This window comes from Mytilus californianus, unplaced genomic scaffold (genome assembly GCF_021869535.1).
Source record: "Mytilus californianus isolate M0D057914Y unplaced genomic scaffold, xbMytCali1.0.p SCAF_3, whole genome shotgun sequence".
Lineage (NCBI taxonomy): Eukaryota > Metazoa > Mollusca > Bivalvia > Mytilida > Mytilidae > Mytilus > Mytilus californianus.
The window spans coordinates 109269389-109288040 of NW_026262679.1; the positions used below are offsets into that span (position 1 = coordinate 109269389).

At 32.6% G+C, this 18652-nt stretch overlaps 1 protein-coding gene across 1 annotated transcript; it reads right to left on the minus strand.

The window, feature by feature from the left end:
• Positions 1–4520: 4520 nt before the first annotated feature.
• Positions 4521–17150, minus strand: LOC127733717 (uncharacterized). Its single transcript, XM_052243032.1, has 2 exons — positions 16636–17150; positions 4521–4827 (listed from the first exon to the last, which is right to left on the minus strand). The coding sequence occupies exons 1-2, from the start codon at positions 17148–17150 to the stop codon at positions 4521–4523; spliced, it is 822 nt and encodes a 273-aa protein (XP_052098992.1).
• Positions 17151–18652: the final 1502 nt, after the last annotated feature.

The following is an 18652-nucleotide window of genomic DNA, read 5'->3' on the forward strand; positions in this document are numbered from 1 at the left end:
ATAATAAAACTGAAATCGATATAACTGCCACACTGCATCATGACTTCACATGAACAACCCGACGAGTGAAACTAGTGGTAATGGTACTGTTTACTTTTCCCGAGCATCTGGGGTTTTATCGGACTTATAACAAATGAATCGTGTATCATGCGATGTTTTTCAGTTTCGATTTTACAATAATTTAATTTTGGATGTACAACGCGTCTTCTGATTGGCTGACGTTGTTTTGTTTATCAGCTCATAGACATAATTTAGTCATGTGACCGTGACGTCCTCAACGTTTTTTCATGGTTTACTACGGTTTAAAATGGAATTTAGAATTAAATTATAAGAAATGACTGTAATATTTTTTCTGTCTATTCGAAATAACATCAAAAATGTGGTGCACACTGAATAACCAGCTACTGTAATAATAACATTTTCTTACTTTTTTACGAAAAAAATGTGGTGATAACCGCAAGCCGTTCTCGTCAAAAATGTGTTTTTCGACAAATGTTCTAACAGATTTAAAAAAGCCTCTAAAACTATTTGTCAATCAAATTATCTACTTTCAATTATATCTGATTATTGAATGTCGATAGATTATTAAATTGCCATGAAGGAATTTTTCTAAAGGTAAAATCATCGGTTGAGATGCTCGAGAGAAGATTACAAATTGATTTGGTTAACGTAAATGAACTGGAAAATAAATGAAAACTGTGTTGAATTAAAAATCAAACCTTTTCTCCAATATCAAAGTTAATTAAAATGATAATTTTGTCTGCATGTCGCAAATGAAGACTTTATACTAAAGGTGAATATGTTCGTATGACATTAAGTGATACATAAAACACACAAAGAGAACACGTTGTTATTTTTATAATTTTTGGGTTTAATTTGTTTTCAATTGCATTATACGTGATTGACGGAGAGCTCGAAATCCATAAATCGTTGTTGAAAATGTGCAACAGTTTACGAATCACCTGTCATCACCCCAGTTTTTGGTGGGGTTCGTGTTGCTCAGTCTTTAGTTTTCTATGTTGTGTTTTGTGTACTGTTGTTTGTTTGTTGGTCTTTTTCTTTTTTTGCCATGGCATTGTCAGTTTATTTTCGACTTATGAGTTTGAATGTCCCTTCGGTATCTTTCGCCTCTCTTTGTCATGGCGTTGTCAGTTTGTTTTCGACTTATGAGTTTGAATGTCCCTTTGGTATCTTTCGCCTCTCTTTGTCATGGCGTTGTCAGTTTATTTTCGACTTATGAGTTTGAATGTCCCTTTGGTATCTTTCGCCTCTCTTTGTCATGGCGTTGTCAGTTTGTTTTCGACTTATGAGTTGAATGTCCCTTTGGTATCTTTCGCTTCTCTTCTGAATAAAGAATAGACGACCATTTTGATTGTGATAATTTAATTGTGAATTATAAATACTAAACTACTTATGCATTCAGAAAAGGAAAATAACTGAACTTTTTTCAACTTTATCATCTTTATTGTTATATTTTAAGATAATTAATTATGTATGTTAATTTCTAACCTATTTACTCCGAACTTCCCGGTGGGGATTTAACCTAACAAGCAGCTTAAACAGTAGCGCTGGTATTTGATAATAACAAGAATTCGATAAAGTACATGTGTTGTAAAATGTCCAAAGAGCTTAGTTTCCAATACAATACATCGTTGGGAGAATGAAAAAAAGTAATGATATCAACGAATTTCCATGACACTTTATAAAGAAATAAATAAAAGCAGGGTATGCTGAAGTAATCCATCACACAAAAAAAAAGCACAAAAAAAACACACAAAAAAAACCAGAGAATAAAATCTACCGAGTTCAATGCTTAAGTGCAATAGATTCGAAGAATTGAACAATTGAATTGTAAATAACCTAATAAGGAATTTACATAAAAACAGAGTGTGCTTGTGTTAGTCAGTAATCCATCATACAAAAAAAATCAGAAAAAAAAAAGATTCTACTGAGCTCAATGTTTATATGAAATAGATTCGAAGAATCGAATCATTATAATTGAATTGGAAATAACCTAGATGTTAAATGCAACTAAGTAAGAATTATGGATTTATTGACATTACGTCATATAAAAATAACCTGGTGATTTGAATTCCTTTAAACTTTCGTCGTTCAGCATTTCACGTCTGATGTTTTAAAAATTATAATGCAGAATATATCACCAACGATGTTTCCGTTTAATGCGATTTTTAAGTTTTTTATTGAAAGGGTACTGGAAAAATGTGTTAAAAAAATGACACCAAAATGTAATTACAACAAAAGTTGTAATCATTCACACTCCCGATAATGATGTTATGGGCAATGTTTACAAAATAAATTTAAACAAGAAGAAAATCAACGCAACATCGAAATATGCAGTTTGATTATAAGAGTATTTATAAAAAACAGTCTGTACTGCTACACGACACGGAGATGCAAGTTGCAGATATCTGGAACATCATATAAGTAATGCTTTGTATGCAATGCTGTTACTCAGTAGCTTCACTTTTTCGAAAAGAATATATATTCTGTGATAAAATTTCATTAAAGTCATATGAAACTTCAAATTTAAAAAAAAAGTTGAAAATGTTTTATATACTTGAATGGCTAAGTTTTACTATAAAACAAGTGTACGCAAACTTTCTTGTAAAAGAAAATCCTTTATATTCTCAAAATATTCATAAATGTACTGCTATTGAATTAGTGTCTTCCCGTACACATTAATTCGCCGATATTTTTTCGTACGCCGTGACATTAACTACGAGACATCTCGTTAGAACTTCGGACACCGCACAGCGCAAGAGCGAGTAGAAAACCATGAGGAACTTGAAGAATGTAAAGAAATATACCGTATTGCGTCGTGAAATGGTGTCGGTGATTGCCGGTACCATATACAAAACAAAAGAGAGAGAAGATTAACAAGGCAAATATAGCAAAACAACGACGTTGATAGTAGTACCATGCTATGTATGATATTCCAAACAAAATGATCGATCCGAAATACTTATACATTTGATGGATTATTTTAACATTTAAACCAAATTTACAAATATCGGGATAAGGATTATATACGGTTTACGGTTGAGGTATTGCATAGCGTATTATTTTATATGGCTAACATTGACAACATAACAGAATAAAATAAAAAAAATATCAATTTTAAAGATATTTCTGCAGAACTCAACAAAGAGGTTATCGATTACAAATTCTAGCATTTTTACAATATCTTCTGAATACGTTTTATTTCAATCAGCGTGGTTTCTGATAAAGAAACTCTTTAATCTTCCTAAAACCTGATAAACATATTTTTTTTTCTCTGCTCTAATTGTAGAAACAATGATGCAATACAGTTATTTATATGCGATGTTAAGTTTATAACGAGAATTTAAATATAAAGTGTTGAAAAGTATAAAAGGGTTGGCACTCATACCACATCTTCTTATTTATATTTGAATATACCACTTTGAAAATAAAGACATGCATGCTTGACACATTCTGATTTACACCTATAGAAGATAACACTTTGCCAAAGTAATTTGGTATCCAGGTTAGATGTTTTAATAGTTTAAATGTTGTAATAGTTTTAAAGTACTTTGTGTTGAAGAAGGCTAACTGGAACACTTGGTAAACCCATCGATACACTTTTGTCCAAAAGGAGAGTTGTGCTGTTTTTTTATATCCAGTATATGGGTAGGAAACTTTGCCGAAAAAAAAAAAGATAAGACAAATTCCCGAGTATCTCTTTCTCAGGTAAAGTTGTTAAGAATAAGATTTGAATTAAAACAGTATTCATGCTCTATCCTTAAACCAAAAATGCATATAACCGGTAATTATTTTTCTTCAAGAAACATTTTTGCAGCAAGTTGTTTGAAAAGTAATGTGTATTGAAATTAAAAAAATTAAATATAACAAACAAACAAATGTTTGTGCCTTTCAATTTTCTATACGCTAGTACGTACAGTTAATCGTTTACAATACTGTATTTTGAAGTTCTTGCACTAATTCCTAAGCTTACAAAACAATGCATTGATTTTTGTTTTCTCTGAAACACTAAACATATTTGAAAGAATGTCTAGAATTCTTGTAACTATTAATCAATATTTTCACACGACTCTTCGGAAAAGATAATTTGACAATGTTTTTAGTGTGCATCATCTGCTAACTGCAAAATCTGCAGTAACTTTACTTTATTGACAAGTAGTTTATGTCCGCTTTATGTAATGGCTTACAAACAAACATGAACAAACAAATAAAAAAATGCATATTATCCTTATAGTTATCATATTCATGTAATAAAGATATGTATATATATTCAAATATATTTTTTTCAAGGATTAACTGCCCTCACCTAAGTAACTTTAAAAAAAACCTAATTTGTTGTCAAGCTGTTTTGTTTTAGGATTAAGAGTTTGTTTAAATTTTTGTACATGTATACGATAAATTTTCTATGAAAAAAACTTTTCTTATAAAAAAAGAAAGGGAACTCGTATTCTAGGACGTTAAAATGAACAACAGATATACTGTAACAGCTTCAATTCGAGTTAAATTTTTGAGGTAATTGTTGCCACAGACTCACTTATATCTGATTTCCTCAAGGCCTTTTTTCTCTTCCGTCTTTTAATAATAATGAAAACTATTCCATTTAGAACTCCGCCAAAATTATTGAAGAAAATTGCTAAGTATAGGATAACTTCTGGGACCTTTCCAAGCAAAGCAGTGATGGAGTAGGCAGCCAAGGAAAACCACTGAACGAAGAAAACTGCAACAAAAAGTGACATATTTTTTGCTGCATTGTGTATGCTTTTAATGGATTGAGCCGATTCGCCAAGGACATTAGCTAATTCCTTGCTATCTTTGTAAATCTTGATCCACGTAGCGACATACAGGGTGCTGTTTACTGCGACGACGACAAAGGTAAGCACTGTGAGGTAGTATACATATAGATCTGTACCTTTAATGGCGTCAAAGTGGCAACTGAAATGTAATTCAAATAACTTTAATATGGATTATCTATTGAAGAATAGAAATAATACAATATTGATATCATGTGTATTTAACAGGCTTAAATGTAAAATTTTTAAAATTGTCTTACTTCACTTAGAAAAATTGAGAAATGAGCGCTATTGAAACGTTCCTGAATGATATAACCTACTAGTATTCGAATTTTAAAGAGTCTTTGATATAATTTTTTTCACACACATTATCAACAATTATCAATTATGTGAAATGTTTTTAAGTAAAATTGAGAATGGAAATGGGGAATGTGTCAAAGAGACAACAACCCGACCATAGAACAGACAACAGCAGAAGGTCACCAACAGGTCTTCAATGCAGCGAGAAATTCCCGCACCCGGAGGCGTCCCTCAGCTGGCCCCTAAACAAATATATATACTAGTTCAGTGATAATGAACGCCATACTAAACTCCAAATTGTACACAAGAAACTAAAATTAAAAATAATACAAGACTAACAAAGGCTAGAGGCTCCTGACTTGGGACAGGCGCAAAAATGCGGCGGGGTTAAACATGTTTATGAGATCTCAACCCTCCCCCTATACCTCTAGCCAATGTAGAAAAGTAAACGCATAACAATACGCACATTAAAATTCAGTTCAAGAGAAGTCCGAGTCTGATGTCAGAAGATGTAACCAAAGAAAATAAACAAAATGACAATAATACATAAATAACAACAGACTACTAGCAGTTAACTGACATGCCAGCTCCAGACTTCAATTAAACTGATTGAAAGATTATGTCTTCATCATATGAATATCAGGCACAATCCTTCCCGTTAGGGGTTTAGTATCATACCATCATAACATATATGAGAAGAACATAACCCGTGTCATGCCAACAACTGGTTTTTAAATAAATGTGTTTAGTGCCGATGCAAAGACCCTATAAGTGAATCAATATTAACGCCAAAATATGCAATCTTTAATGACCTGACAACAGGTCACATATTGCTGATGAAGACAATAATACAAATTTCACATGTTTTTGAAAGATTTTGCATCGAAGGACATCACTAACCAAATTAATTAACTACTAGTATACTCGAAGGACAATATAATGCATATAACTCTACATCCAGCAAACAGTTACTGTTGTTTAAGGATGTCCTTCATATATATTTTTCTGGGTAGATATTTTAAACGTGCGAAAATCTGTCAAAATTGCTGTTTTTTTTTCATGATTCCTTATTTATCATAATTCTGATTGTTATATCGCCATACGTATATATATATGTTACATTCTGTAATGGTATATCTATTGTAATTATGTATATTCATTCTATAAGCTGTATTGCTCTTGAATAAAATATTGATTATTATAATTTGATAACATGTTCAAAATATACCAAAATGCTGATAAAAACCTTAAAGTACAAATAAATCGTGCGTGGTGAAATCGGTACAACACTTTAATAATTTACTGGTTTGATAGACAAAAGAGATGGAAAGGAAGGGATATGGTGTACTTATTCCAATCTGATTTAAATACAGATCCTTTGACCACGCTTTGATAACAAGGCTGACTATGGCATGGTATTGGTTGCAAAAATTTGATATTTTTTCATTTAAATGCAATATTTCTTATTTAATTGGTATATTTCTTCATTTAAATGCAATATTTTTTTATTTGAATGGTATATTTTTTCATTTAAATGCAATATTTTTTATTCAGATGGTATAATTTTTCATTCAAATGGTATAATTTTTCATTCAAATGGTATAATTTTCGTTCAAATGCAATATTTTTTATTCAATTGGTATAAAATGTCATTTGAATGCAATATTTTTTTATTCAATTGGTATAGTAGTTTTTTTATTTATATGCAATAATTGCATTATGGGAAATTCTTTGACGTCATAAGGTCAAATTTGCAACAACGTTTTTGATTGGTCGGTAATTGTTTGGATTTCTCCCCTTTCTTTCTAAACTTGAGTGACCAAGAATTAGAAAACGCGTCAGAATATCGCCTCTCTAACTAAATTTGGCGTTCGTGCGAGTTTGTGCACTGGCTGTTAATGCCAATAATGGCCGGGACGAGCAAAAAACGCGAGTGACAAGTAATAATAATTAATTTGACACACAACTTGTTCATTGATAGAAAAAGATGCCTGCATGCATGGCAAAAACACCTCCAATGAAAACCTTTTCTGAAGAAACTCTCCTACAGTCTACACATTGAAATAAAAAAAAATACATAGCTAGCCCCCTCCCCCTTTTAAGTCCAGGTACATGTAATCATGACGTTCTTTAGTGCTATATCATTTTTTACTTTTCTTGATCCTCAGAGACGTTGCAGGAAGGCACACATGAAAAAAGAATAAAAAGCATCCAGGACGTCGACGTTACACTTATTTGGACTAAGCCCCCTCTTTTTTACTACATGTAGAAAAAAAAATCACCTAATTACGACAGCAGAACCAGAAACCCACAAGTAGAGACATAAGCTGTTATACTCTGGAACTAATTCTTTAATAAAGACAATTCAGGATAAATTGGAACCAGTTACTAACCCATGTTACAACAATAGTCCTATGACATAGGACTTCACTATAGGAGGCATGAACTTCATATTTAATACTATCTATAATATGTGCTCTCATGTCTTATGCTGCAAATCATTCTACATTTAGGATTCGTTGCTAAGTTTTTTTTTACTGTTCTCGTCTCCGAATCCCTTAAATAGATTTTTTTTTCAAGCCCCACAGTAGTTCAATAATTACTATATGTCTTTGCATAAATAAGTATGCAGGGCATATTTCAAAACATATTTTATCTTCAGGACTTTTAAATGATTTACTTTTACAATAACTGCATTTGGAAGGGGGTATACAAGTTTATTTTGTGACACATTATATAATATAATTAGGTATCCAACAAATTATATGATTGTACGTTTAGCTATTATCTAGACCCGTATAAAATGTATATAATTAGACACATTTAACAGGGGCGGATCCAAAACCTCGGTGTCTAGAGGGGGGGAGTAGGTTCAAATTTAGATATTTGTATAGAGATGTATATATGCGACTATTGGCAGTAATGGTTATGGTGTGTGTGTGAGGGTAGGGGTTTCAGATCAAAGATCGTTTCTATAATTCTATATCTTTTAGTTTTTACCATTTCACTCTATTCTTTATCCTTTGATCTCTATTATATTTGTCCTAAACATGCGTGACATATTTGCCACTGGACATAAGGCAACCAAAAGTCAGTCAACGTATTCTGTATATTTCATCATTTCTTTATTATGTTATCTATAGGTTTGGTCCCGCCCTTATCTATTTTTTGGCACATTAGGGACAACATCAAAAGTTCAATGAAGGATAAAAAAAACTTAATTCATATAGTTTTTTTCACTAACCCCCTACCCCCCCCCCCCCCCCCCCCCCCCCTCTTAACTTAATTTGGGAAAAATTGATTGACCAATAAGGATATATATAAAATCGATGTTAATTAAACAAAACTTGCAGCAATTTTGACACCCTCCCCCCCCCCACCCCCCCCCCCCCAAAAAAACAAAAAAACTATTTGAATTCAGTTTTTTATCCTTCATTGATTTTCTGATGTCGTCCCTTATCCTCTCTATGTAAACCCAATTCATGTCCTGATAAATGGTGACTAATGCATAGCATCATATGTGGTTATTAAAACAAGAAACATATTCATATTATAATAATTAATGTATGCTAGGACTTATAGATAGATGTCATTAGTCCCAGGTCATGTAATAAAGTAGGTCTTATAAAAATACAATAGCATTTTAATTTTGATGATTATATATATGTTTATATATTTAATGATGCCATTTTTTTGGAAAAAAGGGTAGGGGCAAGGCGTTTTTAAAACATATCAATGGGGCGCGTTTTTTTTTTGTTCTTCGGAAGTGAGCCAGAAGAAGTCCATTTCTGTTTTTTTTTTTTGCATTGGGAAGATCTTCTGGCTCTCTTCCACCTCTTCTTTTTTGATAGGTTGACGGCAGAGGCACATAACAAACATGGCGTCGTTTAGTCTAAATGAAATTAATAAATTTATGAATGCAGATATATTAGAATGTGAGCTGTTTTATAAACGTTTTTATGGTATGACAGCCTTAGTAGGACATCCCTGTAGGACGATAAGCTGGATAAATAGAAGAACTACACGGACAATAACAGTTAAGGGACGATTATTTGATATTCTAGGGAAGGGATTTTGATTGATTGGTGTTTAACGCTACTTTCAACACTATTGGGCTATTCCGTGGTGGTCAGTTTAAATTTATAGATAAGGGATGGGTAAGGGAAGAGAGGGCATTATTATTCATTTCAATCTGTCGCTAATCATGCCTATTATTCAGCTCTTACCATGCAACCATATTCATATATGAAATCCTTCTGTCCCCCACCCCAACAAATAAATAAATATCAAATGGTTTTCCTCTTATTTAACACAAGTTTAAATTGATTGATTGTTTGTTGCTAATTTTAACGCCCAGTGAAAATTATTTCATGCTTGTTCAGGAAAACACGAATTTAGAAGTCACGTATATAATATAAATATGAAGAGATGGAATATGATTGCTAATAAGGCAACTATCCACCGGAGTTCAAATATGAGGTGGATGTAAGCAATTATAGATAAGATAAGATAAGATAAGAAAAATTTATTTTAAGTTGGGTTACATGACATACTACAAACATAAGCTCTGTAGAGCTTTTTGCCGTCATGTAGACAAATGCTTTTTGTAGACAATCGTAAGGCCTTCAACAATGACAAAAACCTGATACTGTAAAGTCGTCTATAAAAGGCCCGACATGAAAAGTGTGAACAATTCAAACGAAAAAACTAACAGCCTAATTATACATAACAAAACAATTTACAAAATATCAAATATGAGTCGAGACAGGAACCAACGACAACCACCAAATTACAGGCTCCATCCCTGGGACAGGCCGCGTGAAATAAAGAATATGGCAGGGTGGATATAAAAACGAAGATGTGGTATGATTGCAAATGAGACAACTCTCCACAAGAGATCAAATGACACAGAAATCAACAGCTATAAGTCACCGTACGGCCTTCGACAATAAGCAAAGCCTACACCGCATAGTCAGCTATAAAAGGCCCCGAAATCAAAAATGTAAAACAATTCAATCGAGAAAACTAACGGCCGAATTAATGTACAAAAAAATGAACGAAACACAAATATGTATAACAAAGCAACAAACGACAACCACTGAATTACAGGCTCCTGACTTGGGACAAGCACATGCATACAGAATGTGGCGGGGTTAAACATGTTAGCGGGATCCCAATCCTCCCCCAATCTGGGACAGCGGTGTAACAGTACAACACCATGTTTGTGAGCAACCCATCCCGAAGCTGGGACAGTGGTGTAACAGTACAATAAAATAACAACCTGCACAAATCAGCAAATTAACTCAAAAGATCGGTACGAGACACACAAAAAAACTAACATTAAGACAATAGACACAAAGCACCGACATAAGAGTATTTGCAATTACTGGAAGTTTGCTCAAACCTAATTACAACTGGTACTGAAATAAATCTTGTTCTCCCAGACTGAGTTATCAATCAGTACACAACGCGCGGCAAAGGATTTATCAAAAAAAAGAAAACAGTCTGAGAAACGTCTGGTTTACGTTGTATATAGATATAAGAAGATGTGGTATGAGTGCCGATGAGACAACTCTCCATCCAACTCCATTTGTAAATGTAAACCATTAAAGGTCAACGTACGGTCTTCCACACGAAGCCTTGGCTCAAACCGAACAGCAAGCTATAAAGGGCCCCCAAAAAATTAGTAGTATAAAACCATTCAAACGGGAAAACCAACGGTGTCTAATCTATTTAAAAAAAAACGATATTATACAATTATAGCCTTTGTAGGAGGTCGATACAAGGATATATTGACCTGAAAGAAGTATATTGACTGAGGACGAAGTCCGAGGTCGATATACTTCTTTGGGTCGATATATCCTGTATTGACCTCATAAATAGGCTATAATTGTTATATTATTAATTTTCGACCATGTTTGTATCAAAATCGTCATTTGATTTTGTTGTAATTTTATAGATATCATATTGTCTCCTAGACAATAACAACAGATTAGTTGTTATTTCATTTACTTTTTTGATGTTTTTTTTTTACATCTAATGTATTTGAAGATTTTTTTTCTTAAATAATCGATCATAGATATTTTTTAATAAAACTTTTAACAATATCATTAAATTCATTACATGACGTCACAAAGTATATCGGTTTTTAGATATTCTTAAAATAACCGTGCAATATGCTTTTTGCTGTGCAATATGCTTTTTGCTATCCGCCGTTTTCTCTCTACCTTCGAAAATATAGTTTAACATGTGACTATCCCTGAACGAATCAAATTAGTTAAAATATACGAATTAATAATATACTTGCATATAAATCCATATACAATGAAACGGTTTTCGAAAAGTGGACCGAACGTTTTGACCATCGAAATTTTGCAATAGAAATACTAGTTATGACCACAAGATTTTAACACCTAGTGCAGGACTCGCACGAACGTTAGATTTAGTTAGAGGGGCGATATTCTGACGCGTTTTTTAATTCTTGGTCACCATGTTTAGAAAGAAAGGGGAGAAATCCAAACAATTTCCGACCAATCACAAACGTTGTTGCAAATTTGACCTTATGACGTCAAAGAATTTCCCATAATGCAATTATTGCATATAAATAAAAAAACTACTATATCAATTGAATAAAAAATATTGCATTCAAATGACATTTTATACCAATTGAATAAAAACTATTGCATTTGAATGAAAATTATACCATTTGAATGAAAAATTATACCATTTGAATGAAAAATTATACCATTTAAATGAAAAAATATACCATTCAAATAAAAAAATATTGCATTTAAATGAAGAAATATACCAATAAAATAGAAATATTGCATTTAAATGAAAAATATCAAATTTTTGCAACCAATACCATGCCATAGCTGACAAAGCTTTCTTTGTTCTACTTTCTGTTTAAGAAACCTTTAAGGTAATGATACACATCTTCAAAAATATGAAGGATGAAATTTCATTGTCTGATGTACTTATTACAAGAATAAAAAGTAGAACGTAGTGTTCCTTGTAAGCGAAGCGTTGACACATAACCTGAATTTCAATCAGATTGTACATATTCATGACACAAAATCCCTACATTCTATTGACAAAGCCTAAAGCAAATGAACAGTGCGTGTATTACTGTCCTTCTGATTAAAGTCACACTGAAGCATTCTAAACGGGGTTAAAGCTTACACCTTATTGTAAACGTTAGAGGTTAATCTTTGAGGACTGTCATCCAAAAGTATGTTGGTTCTATAGGAAAACAATCACGCCAAAGATTAATTATTCTGGGTACCAACGAACCTATAGAACATTATTGCTTTATTATATTTGATCTTTTAATCAAAAGCAATATGTATTCCGTTGTTATTTATCATCATATATATAAACACTGTATTAATTTCTTGACCTTATAAAACATTGTCAGATAGTTGGGCTACTTCGTAGCGAAATGCAGATGCGTTCAAGTTTCGATCTGATGAGAACAATCAACCTCCATCACCCCAACTCAAAAAAGAAACGAATAAAATACAACAAAACCGTACTGAATTGGATTTTCCCCTCAGTCATACAACTGTTCTTATTTAATTGTTTTATCTATTGCAAATTTAAAGTTCATTTGTAATAAAAATGGCATTGTATCTAACAAACGTTGGTTGCAACTCCTTATTGCAATGTCGAGTATTCTCATCAACACCCAATGTTTAGTACTTGTTGGATTAAAATAAAATTGAAAATGGAAATGGGGAATGTGTCAAAGAGACAACAACCCGACCAAAGAGCAGAAAACACCCGTAGGCCACCAATGGGTCTTCAAAGACTACATTTATACCGTTATTTTTTGGTTAATAAAAAACTCATCATAGATATCATGCTTATAAGTTTGTGCGGCAGACGCGTACGTCTACAGAAGACTGATCAGTAACGCGCGAATAAAAAAAGTTAAAAAGCCAAATATAAGTTACGAATTTGAGGAGCACCGAGAACCTGAAATTCCGAAAAAGTTTGTTAAAAAGAATTTTGTGTTGCATAATATTTATTGCCATCCTGTCTTGTGCAAAGTTATTTATTTTCATTTCTTACTAGGCCATGATGCAAATGCAATAAAAATAAAAGCCGTTATACCAGAAACACTATAGCATCTTTTCATATCTAGCGAATATTAGCATGTTTATGAAAAAAATTCAGTATGTACTAATATTATCATGCCTCTTTGCCTGAAGTGCTTCTTGTAATTCTTAGGTCAGGTCTTCAGTAAACTCGCGTCTTATTTAGAGAAAATTTTGTCATATATCAAAGGAAAAAATTCAAAATAGTCAGCGCCTTTTTGTTGTTTCAATCTTGACACAAAAATCTGCAAGAACATGGTTTTTTATACATTTTTAAGCATTATTTTCCGTGTCTGAAACAAAAAAGAAAGTGCAATTTCTCTCTCTATTTATCTCTCTCTCGGGCGGCTGAATGTCAAATATAAGTCTTGTGAGTCTCTTTTTAGAGTGATAGACGTACCACAAGGAAGATATGCATTTCGAATGTAAAGTACAAGAAAAAGCACTTTAGAAAATACAAAATAGTTTAAGGATGTTCGCTACTCTGTTTCAAAATAACAAGCTTTTTAAAAGACTGTTATAAATTGATAGTATATAAATAAAGGAACTATAAAAGCAGAAAAAAATGAAGGGTCCGTGTGCTTGTTTTCGAGATATAAGCCATTGAAAATTTGGCGGGAAATGATTCTCTCTAGATTTTTCATACTTTTAACATTGGCCGCTTTTTTGTTTAAAAAACTGAAAAATTAACAAGGATTGTATAAGATTTTTAAATATGGCTTTTTAAACTATATGTTATAAAATTATGAAAAGAAAAGTAGGGGTCAGTGGGCAAATTTTTTTAATGGCAATACATGGATAAAACCAGAGGATTCCGAAAATCTGGCAGAAATTCAAAAACAAGAGGAGCAAACATCCTTAAAAACGTAAACTTTGCTGCATGTTTTAAATGTTAGAACATTCTATATATCGAGGATGCTTACTTGCACATGCATTGTAATACTATCAATATTATAGCAATTAATGTAACGAAAGAAATATGATCAATGATGTTGTAAGAATAAACTGATAGCAGAGTTTGCCACTCAGCATGCTAATCGTGTTCTCTTAGAGTGACGATGCTTTCTAGTATTGTCAAGATTTTAGGAATTATTATTAGCAGTTGGTATTGGTTCTATTCAAAAGAGTTTGATCTATTTATAAATGAAATTGCCAATTATAAAGATGTATTATTTTGGCTCGAAAGAAAAGTTGCTTAAACGGATTAATGGAAGCACTAAAGTTCAAAATTTATGAATATTTGTAAAATTAAACATCTTTTTATGGCGTATGTTAATACGTGACACAGAACGTGAATTTTTCATTCAGTTCATCTTAAACAGTTTTTACTTTAATGAGGATGGTATTTTACCTTTGTCCAACTGTGCGCATGATGAATGTGTGTGTTTTTCGGATAAATTGGGTAAAGTAAGAAATTCCGTCTTAAATGATTTGTATTTGTTTATTGGAAAAAGGGGGACCGTATTCGAAAATATTCTTTAAACTGAATAACTAAGCTCCATTTGATTACATATGGAATTTCTACATGTTTTCGAAGTTTCGGATAATATTTCTATAGGCTAATTTTCTTCCTCTTGCATCATACGGGTATATAGGTCACCCTTGTTGAAAGGAATCCTTATTTTTTTTAAGCAAATCAGAAAAAAATAGCCATTCTAATATTAACTATAACATATCTTCCACTGGTAGAGGTATTATAATAAACAAGTGGAAATAACATAATTACACAGAACAAGTTTTGATGCATTAAATCGAACATTTTGACAAATAATGTATCGTAAGTGATGCTCTAAATCAAATTAGGTAGGATTGCAAAACCTAAAACAAATGTTTAGGAGTAAATACACCGAATAAAATAAATAAAAAAGTATAGCCGAGTCGCACCTGGGACTATTATACTAACAGTCCCAGGTCTCACTAAGGTAATGGATTTGAGATATCCATGAAAGAAATGAAACTTTTAAGTTAATTTGCAAAATAAAATTTTGAAAGGGCGCCTCAAGTGGTAATTAATTTACCGGTAAATAGAATTATGGGGATTAACTCCTCTTTTAATTTTGTATTATAAAACTTTCTATGCTGGTCGGTTAAATATCATGCATGTTACTTTATTTACGAGCCTTTCTGCTAATAAATAAAAAGTTGTTTTTTCATCTCAATAGAAAATGAAAGGATATGGAGTAAATGTACATGGGACAAAATCACACACAATACATAGAAAACATAGAAAATTATCAATGAACAGGGCTTTTATTCCTGTTCATCAAACAAACAATTACTAGAGATTTTCAAATTACCATACAAATACATATTCACAAGTTCCTGATAATATTCACATCAAACACAGAAAAGGATAAAAAATACTTGAACATGAGTAAATTAGTGCAAAAATTAATGAAATCCTCCCATAAACAGGAAACATTATCAGCTTTATATGAAAAGTTATCCATACACCTTAAATTTTCCTTTAAGGAAAATCCTTTTTTTCTAAAATAAATCATGACAATAACTTAGAATTTCCTGTTTATCTATTCATAATGTCAGAAGTTCATTACTACTACTTCTGATAATGTATAATGACACTTGATGAATATACGATATTACATAAATAAGGTCGTTAGTTTTCTCGTTTGAATTGTTTTACATTGTCATTTCGGGGCCTTTTTTAGCTGACTGTGCGGTATGGGCTTTGCTCATTGTTGAAGGCCGTACGGTGACCTATAGTTGTTAATTTCTGTGTCATTTGGTCTCTTGTGGAGAGTTGTCTCATTGGCAATCATACAACATCTTCTTTTTTATAATTAATGCTTTTTTTTTACATCACTTAAATAGACAGTTCGAGAATAGCGGGCGTTACTTACACACGCTGTTGATGGCTTTATGGCAAATTTCAACAAACCCCTTTTATGCCATATATACATGTAGTCTGTGTAGGTTGTTTCGGACAGACATTTATCTTTTATATTTATTTTTTGTCCATTCATAAATACGCCACTTTGTTTATCATCAAAAGCCATATATTTCTATTCGATAGAGATAGTTTTAACTAAGATATGTTCCACCAATTATAGCCACAATTCCGTCCTCACCGAATGCGACTTGTCGCCACATTGTTGCTTGCAATGAGGAACGCGACGGGTGCCACTTGCCGCCGATGAGAAACGCGACGGGTGCCACTTGCAATGAGGAACGCGACGGGTGCAACTTGCAATGAGGAACGCGACGGGTGCCACTAATGGACCAGGAATTATTTAATCTTTTTTTTTTTGGTCTTTTCGTCGTTTTTCGTTTTGGTGATTTACATGTCTATTTTTATTCGACTTATGTTTTTGAATTGCCTCGAAGGTATTTTCTACCTCTTTTTTGAAAATGTTTCGACTGTTCTAGCTCTAAAAGTTAGAGAATAATATAAAATGTATACTTACAAAGCTCCTGTTGGACCAAGCTTTCCAAGGATGGCCGCAACCAAATAAACAACGAAGGGAACACCAAAAGTATACGAAAGCAGCCTCCAATCACATCTTCCAAAACTCATATCTTTGCTGAGGTATATCATACCAAAAGCGTTAATTGCAACAATGTTAACCATCAGCATCTGAGCGGAAATAAACTCACCGATAACGAAAGCATAACAAATACAAAGAGCACGTGGTCTTACGTGATCCCTTGTAATGAAAATATGCAAATGGTCCAAGGAATGTCCGAGATTAAAAAGTCCGTCACATAATGCCATATAAACAACGAAACGTTCGCTTTTTGTCCAGTCGAAAAATCGTTGTCTTGAAGAACGGAATGAGAGCGTGATTACAACCACAGAGAAGGCAAAACTAATTATTATACATGATAGGGCTGTTATATGCAAATAAGCAAAGTGATTATTGTCCAGGCCGTACACAGGCACGTCGTAACCATCTCTAGGAGCACGTGTTGTAATTGTCATGTTTGAATAAAGTTCCCCGAAATTCGACAAAAACTCAGGAAAACTTGATGTTGAAGCGTTTTCGGCCATTACTTAGATAGAAATTAAAGGCTAATTGAGCCGTTATTGATATAATAGTAAATCTACAATTATTAACAAGCTGGATATTAACAACTCTGAGCTAAAGTTTTAACAAGTTTTTATTTAAATAGTGATATCAAAAATCAATATTCGATAGGCGAACATATCAGCAATATCCTTAACTGGATATATCGAGGCTTATAGACTGTTAGCACTTGACGCAAATCAGTTCATATGTACAACTATTTGGTCAATATTAGGTCTTATACATGTAGGTGAAATTACAGAGGATAGGAAATTTTGAAACAATCCATACTAAAGTGCAGTAATATCTCCCGCTGGGCAAATTGTATTTAACAGCCACGGTTATTGTATTTTGTTCATTCATATGTTTCTTACTATTGTTTGATAATCTTGTAGTATCTTGGTATAATGCAGTTGTTATGTTTAAAAAGGGGATGGTAGTTGCTATATTATTGTTTGCTTAACAACCACTGGCAAACATTTCAATGCATATTATGGACGATAACAATTATAAAATAATTAAGATGGTCATGTTTTGAACATTTCGCTTTTCCTAACTGAAATGTCTATTTTCGTGATTGTTTTTGCTCAACTTTGGAAATATTTCATACATATCCAGACCGTGTCCACGTTTAGCCCTAGGTCTTAGTTTATATATCAAACTCAATTTTGTCAGTGTTTCCGACCTGAAAAGATCTATAAAATGTATTTCAATGAAAATTCTTTGACCATAAAATGCAAATATAAGTCCTGTTCTGATAGTATTATTTTACTCGAATTGATTTGCTCTAAAACTGGCTTGTTAGTTTTGTTTGAATTATTGGGTTGCTGTCACCGTTACGTTTTCACCTAAATCTCCTTATATATTACATAGAAAATGAATAAAAGGAGAACTGAGATATACCTATGCGCCAAAGAGACAACGACCCAACAACCAAAATAACCCAAAACAAATCTAGAGGGAAACATACAGTCTTCAACAATAGACATGTGTCTCAACAATGTAAAAATCCAAATCATCCCGAGTCTATAATCTAAATTAAACAGAATCAAGCAAAGATCTGCAATTAACAACCATATCTCCAAATAAGAGCAGCGAGATTCACAACATATAACTACAATTACGAACCAGGAAGTAAGACTTCAATCTTATACCAAATTAAACTAGACCCATTGAAAGATAGGCGAAGACAAAACAGACTGATTTTATTTTGAAAATGCACACACCATCTAGCCGAAGTACCAACAGAAAATCTTCAACAACCACAGATATCAACTAAGAACCAAGACGGACACTTTGAAATTCAGCTTCCTACCAAATTCAATAAAATATTGGAACCTTCTAACTCCGGGTAACATCACTAAGATGCAATTCGCGGAAGAACAAGCAAAGTTGTTCACAGAAATTGAGAGAGGGT